The sequence below is a fragment of the Trachurus japonicus genome, chromosome 16 (assembly GCF_045865225.1).
Source record: "Trachurus japonicus isolate A0001 chromosome 16, Traja_1.0".
Taxonomy (NCBI): Eukaryota; Metazoa; Chordata; class Actinopteri; order Carangiformes; family Carangidae; genus Trachurus; species Trachurus japonicus.
The window spans coordinates 16377671-16391936 of record NC_140922.1 but is presented as its reverse complement, the minus strand read 5'-3'; the positions used below and the strand labels follow the sequence as shown (position 1 = coordinate 16391936).

At 44.4% G+C, this 14266-nt stretch overlaps 1 protein-coding gene across 1 annotated transcript; it reads left to right on the top strand.

Moving 5' to 3' along the window:
- The first annotated feature begins 39 nt into the window (after positions 1–39).
- On the top strand, positions 40–13110 carry nacad (NAC alpha domain containing). The gene is made up of 10 exons (XM_085802139.1): positions 40–636; positions 4057–4343; positions 4429–9907; positions 10095–10343; positions 10963–11054; positions 11449–11517; positions 11689–11835; positions 12004–12138; positions 12308–12430; positions 12966–13110. Exons 1-10 carry the CDS (start codon positions 552–554, stop codon positions 12978–12980), a joined length of 6681 nt encoding a protein of 2226 aa, XP_085658265.1. The 5' UTR covers positions 40–551; the 3' UTR covers positions 12981–13110.
- The last annotated feature ends 1156 nt before the right edge of the window (positions 13111–14266 follow it).

Here is a 14266-nt window from a genome sequence, read left to right as displayed (position 1 = left end):
AAGATCCAGTCATTGCTTGGCTGGGGAGAGAAGGAGGTGGGGCGGCAAAGAGGGAGAGAAAGATACAGGAGGGAGGGGGAGGCAGGAATTGGGCATGAAGAGAGAGAGAAAGAGAATACTGCAGCTCCCTCTCAGATTTTACACGCACACACACACACACATTATTCAGATGAACTGGATCATGAGGCTCTAAAACACACGCCCACAACAGCAGCATCACTGTGCTGCACCAGAAAGAGAGAGAGAGAGAGAGAGCAGCATACACTCCCATCTCTCACTCTCCATCTTCCTCTCTCTGTCTGCCTCATTCTGCCTCATACACACAAACACACACACACACAGACAGACACGTGCTGCAGGGAAGATCTGAGTGTTGGGTCGCTGAGCATTCAGCCAGCCCCCCCACCACCACCACCACCTCCTCCTCCTCCCCTTCCTCTGCTTTCTCCCTCTCACTCTCTCACTCTCACCCCCTCTCTCCCTGTTCACCTTGTCTGTTCCGGCTGTATGGTTTATTGTTGCGTCAGAGCCAGAGAGCACCAGCGAGAAGCATGCCAGGGGAGAGCACGCACAGATCTGTCCCCGCCGACAAGCATCCAGAGCAGGGAGCTGAGGAGACAGGGCTCCCTGGACCAGGTAGGACCTCTGGGGGCTGGGGAGAAGGGAGAATGGAGGTGAATAAGCAGATTGGTTTGATTGAAGGCAGGAACCAGGACATAATTAGAAAGAGAGAATGAAGATAGACTAGAGAAAGCAGATGGTGTTAAATTGTTTGGGGCAGGAGGGAGAGTTAGCAGGACAGACAGCATAGCACATGTGAAGTGGCTTCTGGGCCAGTGAGTGTATGAGTCTGTTAGATGAGCACAATCTGCTCTAAACTGCCATGTGGAGAGCTGTTTCAGCCTTAGTCATTTTTATATGTCTTTGGACATGTACAATGAGTAAGCTGTTATTCAGCTGCATGTTGTTTCCCCCGTCAGCTCCTGGCTGATGGCACCCTCAAGGAAGCCTCCACCCGAAAAGCTGTCAACTCCAACTCCACCTTTATGCACTTGTCAGTACTAAAATCCCAATCGACAAACAATCTCTCTTCTAAAAAAAATCCACCACAGACCGCCTTTGTGCAAATTGTCCAGCCCTCACTGTCATCAGAAACTCAGCGCTGTCTTCCTCCACCCTAAACCTTGGCCTCCTCACCCCTATCCCTCCTCTAGCTGCCCCATCTTAAGACCCAGAGCCGCCCCATCCGCACCCACATCCAGTTCTCTCCATCAGTTTCACAAGACGTCAGGATGGAGTAGAGTGGCTCCTCCCTTCCCCCCAGCTTCAGCAGGAACATGACACAGCAGCATGGCAGAGCACTCTGTAGGAACACACAAACACAGCCGCACACAAACAAGACCCCCTGTTGTTAATCTTTTTCGAGTATTGTCAGTTACTGCTTATGTTGCTGCTGTTTATCTGAAGTTGAAAAATCCTGAAATAATTTGGCTAATTACCCAAGAATGATTTTTTAAAACAAGGATAGAGCAATGCGAGTAGGTAATACTGGAAAATGAGAGATTGGGAGGGTCAAGATTTTATTATTGACTCCTTAATTATATTTCATTAACAATTTTAGTAGGCTACTGTCACCTTAATTAGTCAGGTTATAACAGTCAGAGTGAAAATGACCTCAGTGGAGGAGAGTGTTGTGAGATATGTTTCTCTGACAAATATTGCATAATACAGCTCATAGAGCTATTTGGGTGTACTACCGTAAACACCTGATAGTGACAATGGATAACCTCGTAGTGAGAAAGCTATACTCTTTACTGGAAGTGGTTTGCAATTTTAGATACATTACGGCTTTAACTTCAACATTGCCCTGATCTGTTCTGAGGCTTGAAATTATTTTAAGCTGTCCTGGCCTGAATCTTGACAGAGGAGGGAGGAGAGAGAATTGTTGGATGCTCTGGTTTTATGGAAAAGGAAAAAGAGGAGGTTAGAGAAGGGAGTATAGCTAATAAGATGAGAGGTGGAGATGGAGAAAGACAAAGAAGCATACAAGATCGTTGGGGTGTTTTCTTTGTGGCTCAGTCTGAGCAGTAGCTGAAATAGAGGCTTCCCGTTGGGGCTGACAGCACTGCAGCCTCTGTGACGCAGCTCCAGTCTGCTCAGCTTGTTGCGGCCTACTCCTCGTACAGGCAAGCCTGGTGCTCTGTTTCACTGCGTTCCCCCAAGAGGAGACTCCAGAGCTAGGCCAGGGAGGGGAAGAAAGGCTGACGCCCGTATTTGCTGCACTGAGTCTGCAGCTAAGAGGCACAGGCTGACAGATTTTTTTGCTAACATATATAATACATGTCCCTGGCCTGTTTGGCAGCCAAAACTGCAGCTCTCACATTATGTTGGTCTTGTATTTGATTCTAGTTTGTAGCATTTAAGTAAGGAAGACACAGAATCTCTCTGTCTTTTATGTGTTGTTTTGCTTGATTTGGTGTATGTATAAGCTAGGTATCTATTTATTAGGCTAAAGGAAAATCAAAGTGGGCTGTACTATACAGTACATGTCAGGCATGGCAAAAGTAGGCATTTGTGCACGCTTAACTGAGCATCTTTCTGATTAGTGGAAGGTTTTAATCTCTGAGGCATGACTCAGCACACACACAAACACACCTAGAGCTTGTTTTTGGGGCAGTGATCATCGGGCAGGGCTGCTAAGTGCTGATGCTTGCATCCGCCATCACCACTGGCATGACCGGAGAGCAGCGAGGGAGGAGAAGGACTTTTACTATTTGCAGAGAAAAAAAGATTACGCAGACGAGAGAGGGAGGCAAAGAGTAACAGATAAAAGTGAAACAATGGAACAGCAGCTACATATAGTATATTCATCTATATAGCAGGACCAAAGAGAAGATTAGATAGGGAGAGGTTTAGAGAAATTCTGAAGAATTGCATCAAAAGAGCTTCTGCAGAACAGATAGTGAATCAGTAAGTGCTTTCCTGACAGAGCAAATGTTTGTATGAGGGTGTGTGTGTGTTTTTTTGTGGCTGGCACCAAACTGAGCCACTTGTGTGTTATAATGGCCAATCAGCATGTGGCTTGAGGTCACTGTGGCAATGGCCCAGTTAAAAGAACAAATTCCCTGTTCTGTCCTTGTGTGTTATAGAAACAGGCTTATGTCACATCCTCTTGGCCTATTTCAGTGAATGTATAGTGTTGTGTTATGGTATTGAATCTGACATTACAAAACCAATTTAAGCTAATCAGTGGAACAGAATCTAGTAAAGAATACAATCTCTTATTTCATCTTCTCCATCCATGTTCTTTCCCCCACATGCTCATATGAGACTCCCTCAATGTACCCCTGACCCAGTTTCATTCATTCATCCTGTCATTTTATCTCAGTGACATCTCCATTCCTGATGAGTGTTATGAAAATGATAGGATGGTCTAAAAGGACAAGAGGACGGAGAACACTGTAATTCAATAGGAGTTCTTTTTGCCTTTGGCTAATTGTGCAATTGTGCAAGTAGATAAAGATAGAGAGTCAGAGAAACTGTGTGAGGTAAATAAAATTGGTAGTGTATGCGGGGAGGCATTGCTCCCCCCTTACAGGTCATTATATAGTGGATGCTACAGGGAGGATTTTTCCATTTAAAACAAACAAACAAAAAAATCAAACAGACACATAGACAAAATAACAGTTATCCAAAAACAGCTGGCTCTTATTCTCTGTTTTCTGTCTGTGATCTTTTGCTTTGCTTTTCTGGAGTCAGATATAGAGATGAGAGATTGTTTAATCCAATGACTGGCATTCTGGTGACATTTTTTGTAGCTCTCTCTAAATTAGTGTGTAGGAGAAGAAAAATAAAGTTCACTAATGGTGGTACAACCTTTCATCAATGATAGCTGGTCACATAATGATAATTCAGACAGTTCAAGGACACATCTTTGTTAAATCTTCACTGAATTTAAAATTTACCATAAATTTGTTCTTATTTCAAGATTTTGACTACTCACTTCTACACCTGCTTTTCAAAGTGTTGTTTTACATTGATTTCTCTGTTTTTCAGACATGACCAGACACCCATCAACTGACTCCACCCCTAGTGACAGTGGCTCCTCCCCCAGTGATTGTGGCTCTAGCCCTTCTCCTAGTACTCCTCAGAAGCTACTCCCAGCATGCACCTCTCCATTTGGACCAAGACTATTTCATGCAAGACCTAGTTCCTCTGGTTCTCCAAGACCTCAACCTGAAGGCTCTGACCACCGGAACACCAACACGCCAAAATTGTCTGGAAAGTTAGGTGGCCATGGACCATGTGGGCGCCTTGTCCCTGTTAAGATGGAAAGAATCAAGGTGTGTAATGTGTGTATAAGCATATCTGCAATTGCACATGATATGCTACCATGCTTTAATAGGTGTGTATAATGTGTCATTCCAGGTCCTGACTGGTTCGGAGGTGGAGAGTGACTACCAAGAGCCACAAACCATTGACACAAGGGTGGTGATGGGTCAAGAGACGTTGCTCAAAACAACAGAGGTCCAAAAAGGGAAACCGCGTGTTGAGCTAAGTGGTCAGGCCATCCCTTTGCCAGCTATTCCAAGCTTTTCAGATCCTCAGGCACAAGAAGAGGAGACCCAGCTGGAAACCAGCAAAGAGGAAAGCCAAACCCAAAGCCCTCAAAAACAGCAGGATCAGCCAAAAGACCCTGTGCAGCCCCCAACCACACTACCTTCCCCTTTCCACAAGCCCTTGTTACCTTCTTCATCCTCCCCAGAGCCAGTCACAAGCAATGACAGTTTGATAGACAACCAGGAAGAGGGTCAAACCCTCTCTGAAAACGAAGTGCCTTCCCTCTCTTTTTCTGAGCTTGCCTGTCCAGTTGCTTTGTCCTTCTCTGAACCAGCTTATGCTGTTGACCCTCTACGAGTGGGTGTGCCCTCATCTCTTGACCCTGACCTGTATTATACCGCCCCTTCCACCCCAATCAAGATGGCTTCCCGCTCTTCGCACCTTAAACATCATTCATATCCTGGCTCTCCAGCCAGCCCGCTCTCCCCTGGTTCTCCCTCAGACAGCGAGGACCTCTGTTCTCCTCTCACCTCTCCCTCTGGTTCTTACATCACAGCAGAGGGAGGTAGTTGGACCTCCTCTTACACATCTTCCACCTCCCCCTCCACTTCTCCCAATCTGCTCCTTACAGAGGAAGCACAAGAGGCGCCTGCTTGCTTTGTAAGCTCCCTATCAGAAATTGGAGATGAAGCTGGAGAGGAAAAGGGACAAGTGGGACAAGAACGAGAGGAGGAAAGGGCAGGTGACTTCTGCCTGTACCGCCCTGAGGATTTTGTCAGGAACTCACGAATAGGTATAACGGGGACAGTGATCCTTGAAGAGGAGGAGGCCGTAAAAGGGGAAGAGGTCAAGATTTCCAGAGAAAGTTGTCGTCCATGCTGGGTGACTGAGGATACATCCCCTCAAAGGAGTAGTAGTAGCCGTAGTAGTGACTCCCAGGAAGATGGAGGAGAGTCTGAAAGCTCACTCTGCCCACTGGAAGATGCCGGTTCAGGGAGTATAGAGTACTCAAGACCCATGCACACAGGCCTAAAATTGCAACTGGAGGCATGCATGTCAGAGGAACTCTATGGACAAATGGATGACCACCCACAGCTTGCTTCCACTGCCTTGACTCCTGACATAGAGAACATGACCATGGCCTCATCTAGCCTTAGCCCTGACTCACCTCTTACCCCTCTTACCCCCCTGGATGCTTTCTGTCCTGGAGCTTTTGAAAGGCTCGGCCCCAGTTCTTTCATGCTCTCACAAGCTGCCAGTGCTGATGATATACCAGACGAGGAGAGGATGATCCCTGCCTCCCTCATCTCTTTCCCGCTCCACACTAGCCTTATCTTTAAGGCTGATTCAATGGAAATCACCTTATTCCCCACAGAGGAAGATAATGAGATTGAAGTTCATGACAGAAATGAAGGAAATGATGTTGATGCATATGCAGCTGGAGAGGAGGAGGCAGATGTTGAAGATGATGATGATGATGATGATGATGATGAAGACGATGATGATGATGATGATGATGAGGATGAGGATGATTATGACTTTGATGATGATGGTGATGGCAATGCTAATGGGGCTGCTGATGGTGACCATGATGAAAATAATGAAGTTGATGACAGTGCTGAGCATGATGAAGCAGGTGCGGAAGCTAAAGTGGAGGTGAAAGTGGTGGAGGAGGAGGAAAAAGAAGAGCAGGAAGATGATGATGACGATGATGATGATGAAGATGATGATGAGGAGTGTGATAGCAAAGCAGTAGATCCTACAGATGAGGACAGCTCGGCATCGTTCCTTCATTCACTTTCAGACACGTCTATCAACGAGGGGTTGGATGAATCATTCTGTTTTCAAGATGATACAGATGACTCATTAGATTCTGCATCCTATAACGGGGAGGAGGATGAACGTCTATACAGTACTGAGAGGCATGCACAATCACTAGAACCTACAACAACGGATGCACTTGATCCAAATGACCTTCAAACACAACCTGAACAGGGGTCTACCACGGAAACCGGTCAGGCTGAACCTTTGCACACACAGCTGAGCACAGACAGACAGACCGGTATGGAAGACGTTGGTGCCATCCCCTTGGATAACAATATACAACCCAAACATCTGGATGAACCTAAACCCTGTGAACCTCAGTCAGGTCTTCAACCAGAATCCACCAGTGGGATAGGTCAGACAGAAATGAGCACAGATCAACCAGTGGATCACCAAAAACTGACCTTTCCTCCGCAAGCAATTTCTTGTCAACCAGAATCCTCCGACAACCCAAAAACAAGTGAAATAGACAATGAGATGACGTATACATCTGGCTCTCCCAACCCTCTTGATGAACCTACAGGCAGCTTCCAAAATAACCCCCCTCCCACTCCTGTTGTCATTCATGCCCCTTCTGACCCTGTAGATGAGCTCCACACCTCTTCTCTTTCTGCCCCATCCACACAAGAACCAACAGATCTAAACAGTTCTCTTCCTCTGGAAGAACAGGCCAAGGAAAATCCCCAGATGACAGATACTGATGAAAAACAGAGTAATGATAATTCAGAAGAAGAATCCACCAAAGAACCAGAAAGGGACTCGTTCAAACTGCTCATCAAGCCTCGCAAGTATCAGCCAGAAAGCCAAAGGACTGTTGGAGCAACAAGACTGGTACTATCAAAGTCATTCTCCAATAAATCGGATGCGCCCAGAGGGGCTGAGGCCATGTGTAGGCCCAGTTTGCACAGGGATTCTGACACTGAGCTTGACCAGAAGAATGGGAACGCCTCAGCTGACTCCATGAGTTTGGAGAGTAGAAGTTCTGATTCTGGTCCCTCTCTTAATATGGCCACTGCCACCAATGACTTGAATAAAGGTGTCCTCCTTCTTTCCTGCCCTAAAGACCCTAGTCCCAACCCCAGTAACATCCCTGTTTCTGTCTCTCCAGAGATTATCTCAGAACTTGCTGACAATCTGGCCGTGACCCCTGAACATTGTCCCAGTGACTCTGCCCAGGAGAACCTGAGGGAAAACACCCTGAGCACTGATGAGGGGGCCTTGGGAGCTGTTGGATCTCCACACTCCCCCCTTGCCATTTCACCCAAAAGGGAAAACTCAGAAACAGACTCAAGCAGGGAGATAGGTCCTGGAGCTGGGGCATGGTGTGATGACAGGACTGGGCTAGGGTTAGGTTTAGGATTAGGATCAGGGGCTGGGTTTAGTGTCTGGGGAGCAGGAGAGTCTCTCTCTCTGTCTTTGGGGAAGAGGTATGAGTTAGAGGCAGAGAGTGTGCTCATGTGCGACACAATGGGCCAAAGCACGCAGAGCAGTGAAGTGTATAAGAATTATGACAATGATCTGGGGTCTGTTCTGGATGAGGAGGACAACAACAGTCTCTGTGGAAAGAGGGACCAAATGGCAGATGAGGAATTGGTGGAAGAGGGAGCATCTGAGTCAAACTTAGCCCATTGGAAGTCCATTGAGGAGATCTCAGAAGCAGGGGGAGGAGAGGATGGAAGCTCCAGATTTCCAGAAGACGATGTCAGTAATCTAAATCCGGACAATGACGGAGATAACACAGACACAACAATACAACACACTTGGAAGAATTCTAACAATAACAATGACTCTGCCTTTGAGTCTTTGGAAGTAGCCATGTGTGGAAGTCTTAATGCTTTATCAGAGGAAGTGAGACCCCAGAGTGTGAGTGTCAGTGTTAAGGAGTCTGTGTCTAATATTCCACTAGAAGAGATGCCACCTCAGGTTTCTGACACAATTATTGATGACGAGCAAGAATCAACAGACAGCTCCATAAACCAGACATCAGACCCAACACAGGTGCCATCCTCAACCGAAGGTGTCAGTAGCATCTCCGTGCCATTAGTTGAAACTCGCATGGACCTAATTCCAACAAACAACAAGGATTTGGGTTCGCCAGATAAATCCAAATGCCATACTCGTCCAGAGTGTCCAACAGTCACTCCAGAAAATAATACTGCACTTTCTTTGCTACATGGTTCCTTTGGATACTTTTCTCCTAAATGTAAATCTAATGAATCCAGATCAAGAAGAGCTTGTAAAGACAAAGTGGAAAATACTGGTACTCTGTCAGAGCCAGAGATTGTGAAGCCTCAGACTGAGGGTCAAAAGAAAAGCGATGTGACTGACAGACTTGCCAGTGAACCAAAGAGTAAGGATGACTTCAAAGAACAGCCATGTGTTGTTTGTAACTCAGGGGAAGAAGATGATGAGCAAAGAGTGGAAGAGAAAGGAAAAGAGAGAAGTGAAGAGAATGATGAAGAGAACAAGAAAGAAAGAAAAACCTCTCCTGTACAGAGTAGCCCAGAGCACCTTTCATGTCACACCCCTAAAGGGGAATTTTGCACAGATAAACCAACTGCTGCTAAGAAAGGGAGGATAGGGAGGCAGAACAAACACAGGGCATCCCAGAGAGACAGTCAGGCTGACTCTAGCCCTGAATCTGTTGTTGATCCAAAGAATGGTGATCCATTAAATACCACTGCAGATGGATGGTCAAAGGAGATTGCAGACAATTCTAAAACTAAGACAGGTCAAAAAGCAAACAAAGCTTTATCGATGGACGGTCAACAGAGGACATCTGAGACAGACAAAGAAGAGTCTAGTTCACAAATTCAAGCAGATAACAGTCACATTTTTGATGTCAAAAGTGCTGGCCATGGATGCTGCAATTCAAACATCCACACCCCAGACAACCTCAATGCTGTGGTGGCATTGAACCAAGAATTACAACAGAAACAGGAAGTGCTTGATAACAGACCACTATCCGATAATCAGAGAGGAATTACAGTAGACATTAATGACAACAATATAGATACTGGCCCAAGCACATTAACCCAGGATACCATATTATGCTCTCTGACTCCACTTCCCTTCCCAGCATCTCCCGATTCCCCCTCCCTCCTACCTTGTGCCTCAACAGAGCCAGAGGGAGATCTGTCCACACCTGTGCAGGAATCCCAACCTGTCCCCTCAGCCCAGCAACAATCTTCAACATGCCACACCAATCCAACTCATTGCGCTACCACCCCTACAACACAACAACCCCCAGATTCCCAAAACAACAACACCCAAGAGGCCACTGTTGTTCCTTCTACATTATCTCCATCTGCCACACGTATCACGTCAACTTCATTCTGCACTGCCATGCCATTCAGCCTGTCCCAACCAACCCAGGAATCATCTTCACCTGGGTCAGGGACTCAAGACTCACCATGTGTCCCAGACTCCACTCCCTGTCCCCAGTCTCAGCCTAATCTCCACACACAATCTCACAAACAAATCAAGCAAAGTCGCACATGGAGCACACAAGACCGGTGCAGGGGTAAGTGCAGAAACAATTTGTTATCTAGATGGATATCACAGCACAATGCACACTTAGGAATTACTTATTAACAGCTTTGGAAATTTGGATTGCTATCAAAAAGAAAAACAGCCACTACATTTACTTTTTTGTGGTGTTTTGTTTGGCTCCTAATGCAAATATGATAAATTGATGTGTGTTCTGTAAGGTCCCAGTTTGGCTGAGGAGGAGACAGACAGTGAGGATGATGGTGGACTGCCTCGACGTAGTCACAGATCCCTGCCCAGGGGAGTGACAGGAAACAGAAATGGATTGTTGCAGAATGAGTCTGGTCCATCAAATAAACGGGAGATACAGCCTTTCTCTGCCCACCAGATAACCGATAGACAGTCAGGCTGTCCAATCAACCACAGCCACAAGATTTCTGAAGAGATTGACTTGTCCTTCAAAAACAATTGTGAGTTGTTTCTGACTCCTGCAGGAAAAAGAAATCCCCTAAAATTCCTGTGCTTTCTGTTTCCTTCTGTTGTGTACACCCCACCCTTCTTTCCCTTGCTCTGTTCCCATCTCTCTCTCTCTCTCTCTCTCTCTCTCTCTCTCTCTCTCTCTCTGTTTGCACAGTGACAATCACTGTTACTCTGTACTGAATACAGTATGAAGTTATCAAACAAGACAGTCCTAACGTTATGTTTTTTTCATAGATAACATCACAAGAAAATCATAGTATTATATAATTCACTTTTTGAATTATAGATGACAGTTTCCCTGAGGTTTTTTCCTATCACTGTCAAAGGCATATTGAAGAAGATGCAAACTCACATACTATGGGGATATACAGTAATAAGATTATTTTTTCCTTAGGCTAACTTTTTTCCTTAGATAAGGATTTTGGATTTCATAATAAAACCCTCCATTGGCATTACACTAACGAGACAGTCACGCTAAGGCTCTCATTACTTCTACTATGGTGATTCATTTCTATGGTGAATAGTAATGAAATTCTACCTTCACTTATGTGTGTGTGTGTGTGTGTGTGTGTGTGTGTGTGTGTGTGTGTTGAATATGTGCCTGTGTAGGCTCCATATTGGCCTCCTGTAATGAGTCTGAGAGTGAGGGGTCAGTGCCTGAGCTAGAGGAGCCAGAGCCACTGAGACCATCAGAGCCCCAGGTAAGTTTATTCATGCTACTGTAGGAAACATATAATTTAAAAGCTCTTATTTCTTACATGTTAATATTAAACTTTAAATTATACATACAATTTTAAGGCGATGATGTTTAAGAAGTTTTAGGTATTGGTCTTCTAGTTTTGTAATAGTGGCAAATGCTTGTCAAAATAACTTTTCTCAACTCATCACAAACGGTTGCTATAAACATAAAACTATTTCCTGTGTTCAGAAGAGCACACATTTGCCTGGCAACAGCAAAACAGTTTGTAGAAAACCAAACTGGTGGCAAAACTGTAATCATTTTACTTTTATGTCCCATTTAGTGATAAGGGTGAAAATGACAAGATGAATGCATAAAATCAAAATATTAATACTGATTTTAAGTTTTTCCTTCAGTCCCTCTCCTCTGCAGATGAAGGGCTGAACAGACCAAAACAGAGTCGCAGTGAGAAGAAGGCTCGCAAGGTCAGATGACAGGCTGTATAAAATTACATTGATTAAGTAATCAAAGATCATTTTAAAGCTGACTATGAATTCAAAATGTGCTTTGTTGTTTGGGTGTATACAACACCAGTGTTTAATTTGTGCTATTTTGGTTGTATTACTAACTCTTCCTCCTGCTGTATGTGAATGTAGGCCATGTCTAAACTGGGTCTAAAGCCAGTCCATGGTGTGACCAGAATCACCATTAGGAAGTCCAAGAGCATCTTGTTTGTCATCAGCCGACCTGATGTCTTCAAAAGCCCGGCATCAGACATTTATATTGTATTTGGAGAGGCAAAGGTAAGGCTTTGTTTGTTTGTTTCTTTTTTTCTTTCTTTCTTAATCAACCAATTACCCATTCATTCCTCTCCTCTCCTCTCCTCTCCTCTCCTCTCCTCTCCTCTCCTCTCCTCTCCTCTCCTCTCCTCTCCTCTCCTCTCCTCTCCTCTCCTCTCCTCTCCTCTCCAGATTGAAGACCTATCACAGCAGGCTCACAAAGCAGCTGCGGAGAAATTCAAGGTGCCTGTGACCTCCTCTCCTCTGGCTCCACCTGTCCCACCAAGCCTCACCATCAAGGAAGAGAGTGAAGAGGAGGAGGAGGAGGTACTATCTAAACTATTTTTCCTGAACATTCATGTATTGCACTCATGTCATAGCATAGTATATTGTATTTTCCTGAAAACCTCTCTATTCTGTTACTTACTTCTGTAACTTTATTCTTTATACTGTATGTTTCTCAGTCTCTGTCTTTTTCTATCTTTTACCACATCAGGTGGATGAGGGAGGTCTTGAGCAGAGGGACATTGATCTGGTGATGGCACAGGCTAATGTGTCACGAGCCAAGGCTGTCCGTGCATTGAAACACAACAAGAATGACATTGTGAATGCTATCATGGTGAGGAGGAAGAAGGGGCGGGAGAGGCGGGAAAGGAAGAGGGAGGGCAGCTGGTGAACAAAATAATGAGTCATAGCCAGTTGGAGTTGGGATAGGGAGGGGGGGACTGGTAGAGGAGACGGAGCAGAGGACAAATGACAAGTACAATTTCTCCCCAGTAACTGAGCAACCTCTGCAGTTCTGTAGGTCATCAATGCTGTTTCATGCCCACTAGGTGGCGGCAACAACCCACACTGAGATAACTGCTCCAGTTGTTCAAGTGACACTGATGATTTTTTTTTCTCTGGGAAATCTCATGATGTGCTGGCAAAAGTTAGCTGAGTACAAGCACAGCCTCTCATCCTAAGTATCCCAGACAATTGTGTTTATTTGAACAATGCGAGTAGTACAATTCAGTACAAGTGAAGACGTTGCTAGATATTTAACTTAAATAAATAAAACCCAGCAGTTATTTTCTTTGTCATCTGAAGTTTATTGATTGTTTTCATGATTTCATTTTTCTCACTTAAATCCCTTTTCCCCCCTCTTTGTGTAGGAGCTGACCATGTGAGTGGAGGGCAATTTGAATCCTGATCCCCGTCTCCCAGCCTATAAAGCCTAAACGCCACTGACTCTTCTGTATCGCTGCTACTGTATGTTGCATCCCCAATATCTGCCAAATAAAGTCTGTTCCAACGTGGGCTGTGACTGCACCATGAGATTGATTTTAAGATTTGCAGATAGTTTGGTGTTTGAACAAAGGGGCAGTACATAGCTTGACATTTTGCAGATACTATGTATATAACATTTTCAGTGACATTTCAATGACAACATCTAATTTGAATATAAAATGTATTAAGCATCTAGAGTCTTATAATTTAAAGGAGTATTTGTAAGTTTTTCTGTTGCTACATAGCTAGCATCAACATTAGCAGTTGTTTGCATACTGGTGGCAACACTGCTTCAGCATCAAACTTCCTTCCTTTTACTCACCAAGGTTCTTCTGTGGCAGAAAGCCAATGCCGATGTCAACTGTCTTCTCTTATCACAGCTTTCCTTCAACTGAAGAGAGCATGCTAACCAGCACCACTTTCGACAGCAACCCAATATAGCTTCCAGTCTGCCCTGAGGATGTAACACTGCTTAGTGCTCAGGGGGAGTTATTATCTTGTAAACACAGCGATGACCAAAACTTATGCACTCCACCAACTACTCTTGGCAAGAATTCCCCCTTTGAATGCAACAAAACAATGACAGTTTCTGAAAAGTAATAACATCTGCAATCACTCTCAAACCAATTGATACTAATATAATCTAAAAGACTGTTTTTGTTGCTGCTTAAGGCTAACGGGCCCAATGCATATTTTTCATCCATGTCACATTACTTGATATAGGTTTTTGTGAAATATATATTATACGGTAACAGATTTGAGCTTTAATTTGCCAATGACACACTGTTTAAGTGGAGACTGGATGAAATATTGGCAACATTTCTTTTCAGGTAATGGCTTTTTCGTAATATACAACACGCTGCACTGTAATATAACCCTCTCATATAATTGTTTTATTGTTTTGCAGAGGCAGTCTGCAGATATTAAAGAAATACTTTGAACTGCTTTACTGGTTATACAAAGAGATTTATGTCTCACAATTATTCAGACCTTTAGCAGGAAATAAATGCTCATTCCTCAGTGTTTACATATACGCTCACATTTTCTAAAATGTTTCCCAGTTAATCATATTCCATTGAGGGTTATGTTTTCCCAGCAAACAGTGACTAACTCACATTTTCTTCTCTCTCTCTAATAATGTCACGCAATACTGATAACACTAGAATGCGTGGAGAAATGCCAAATC

Excerpts from the sequence above, each read along its gene's own strand:
- nacad (XM_085802139.1), top strand. The coding sequence starts at position 552 with ATGCCAGGGGAGAGCACGCACAGATCTGTCCCCGCCGACAAGCATCCA. Across the intron at positions 9,908-10,094 it reads CACACAAGACCGGTGCAGGG|GTCCCAGTTTGGCTGAGGAG; the intron begins GTAAGTGCAGAA and ends GTGTTCTGTAAG. Across the intron at positions 11,055-11,448 it reads TGAGACCATCAGAGCCCCAG|TCCCTCTCCTCTGCAGATGA; the intron begins GTAAGTTTATTC and ends TTTTTCCTTCAG.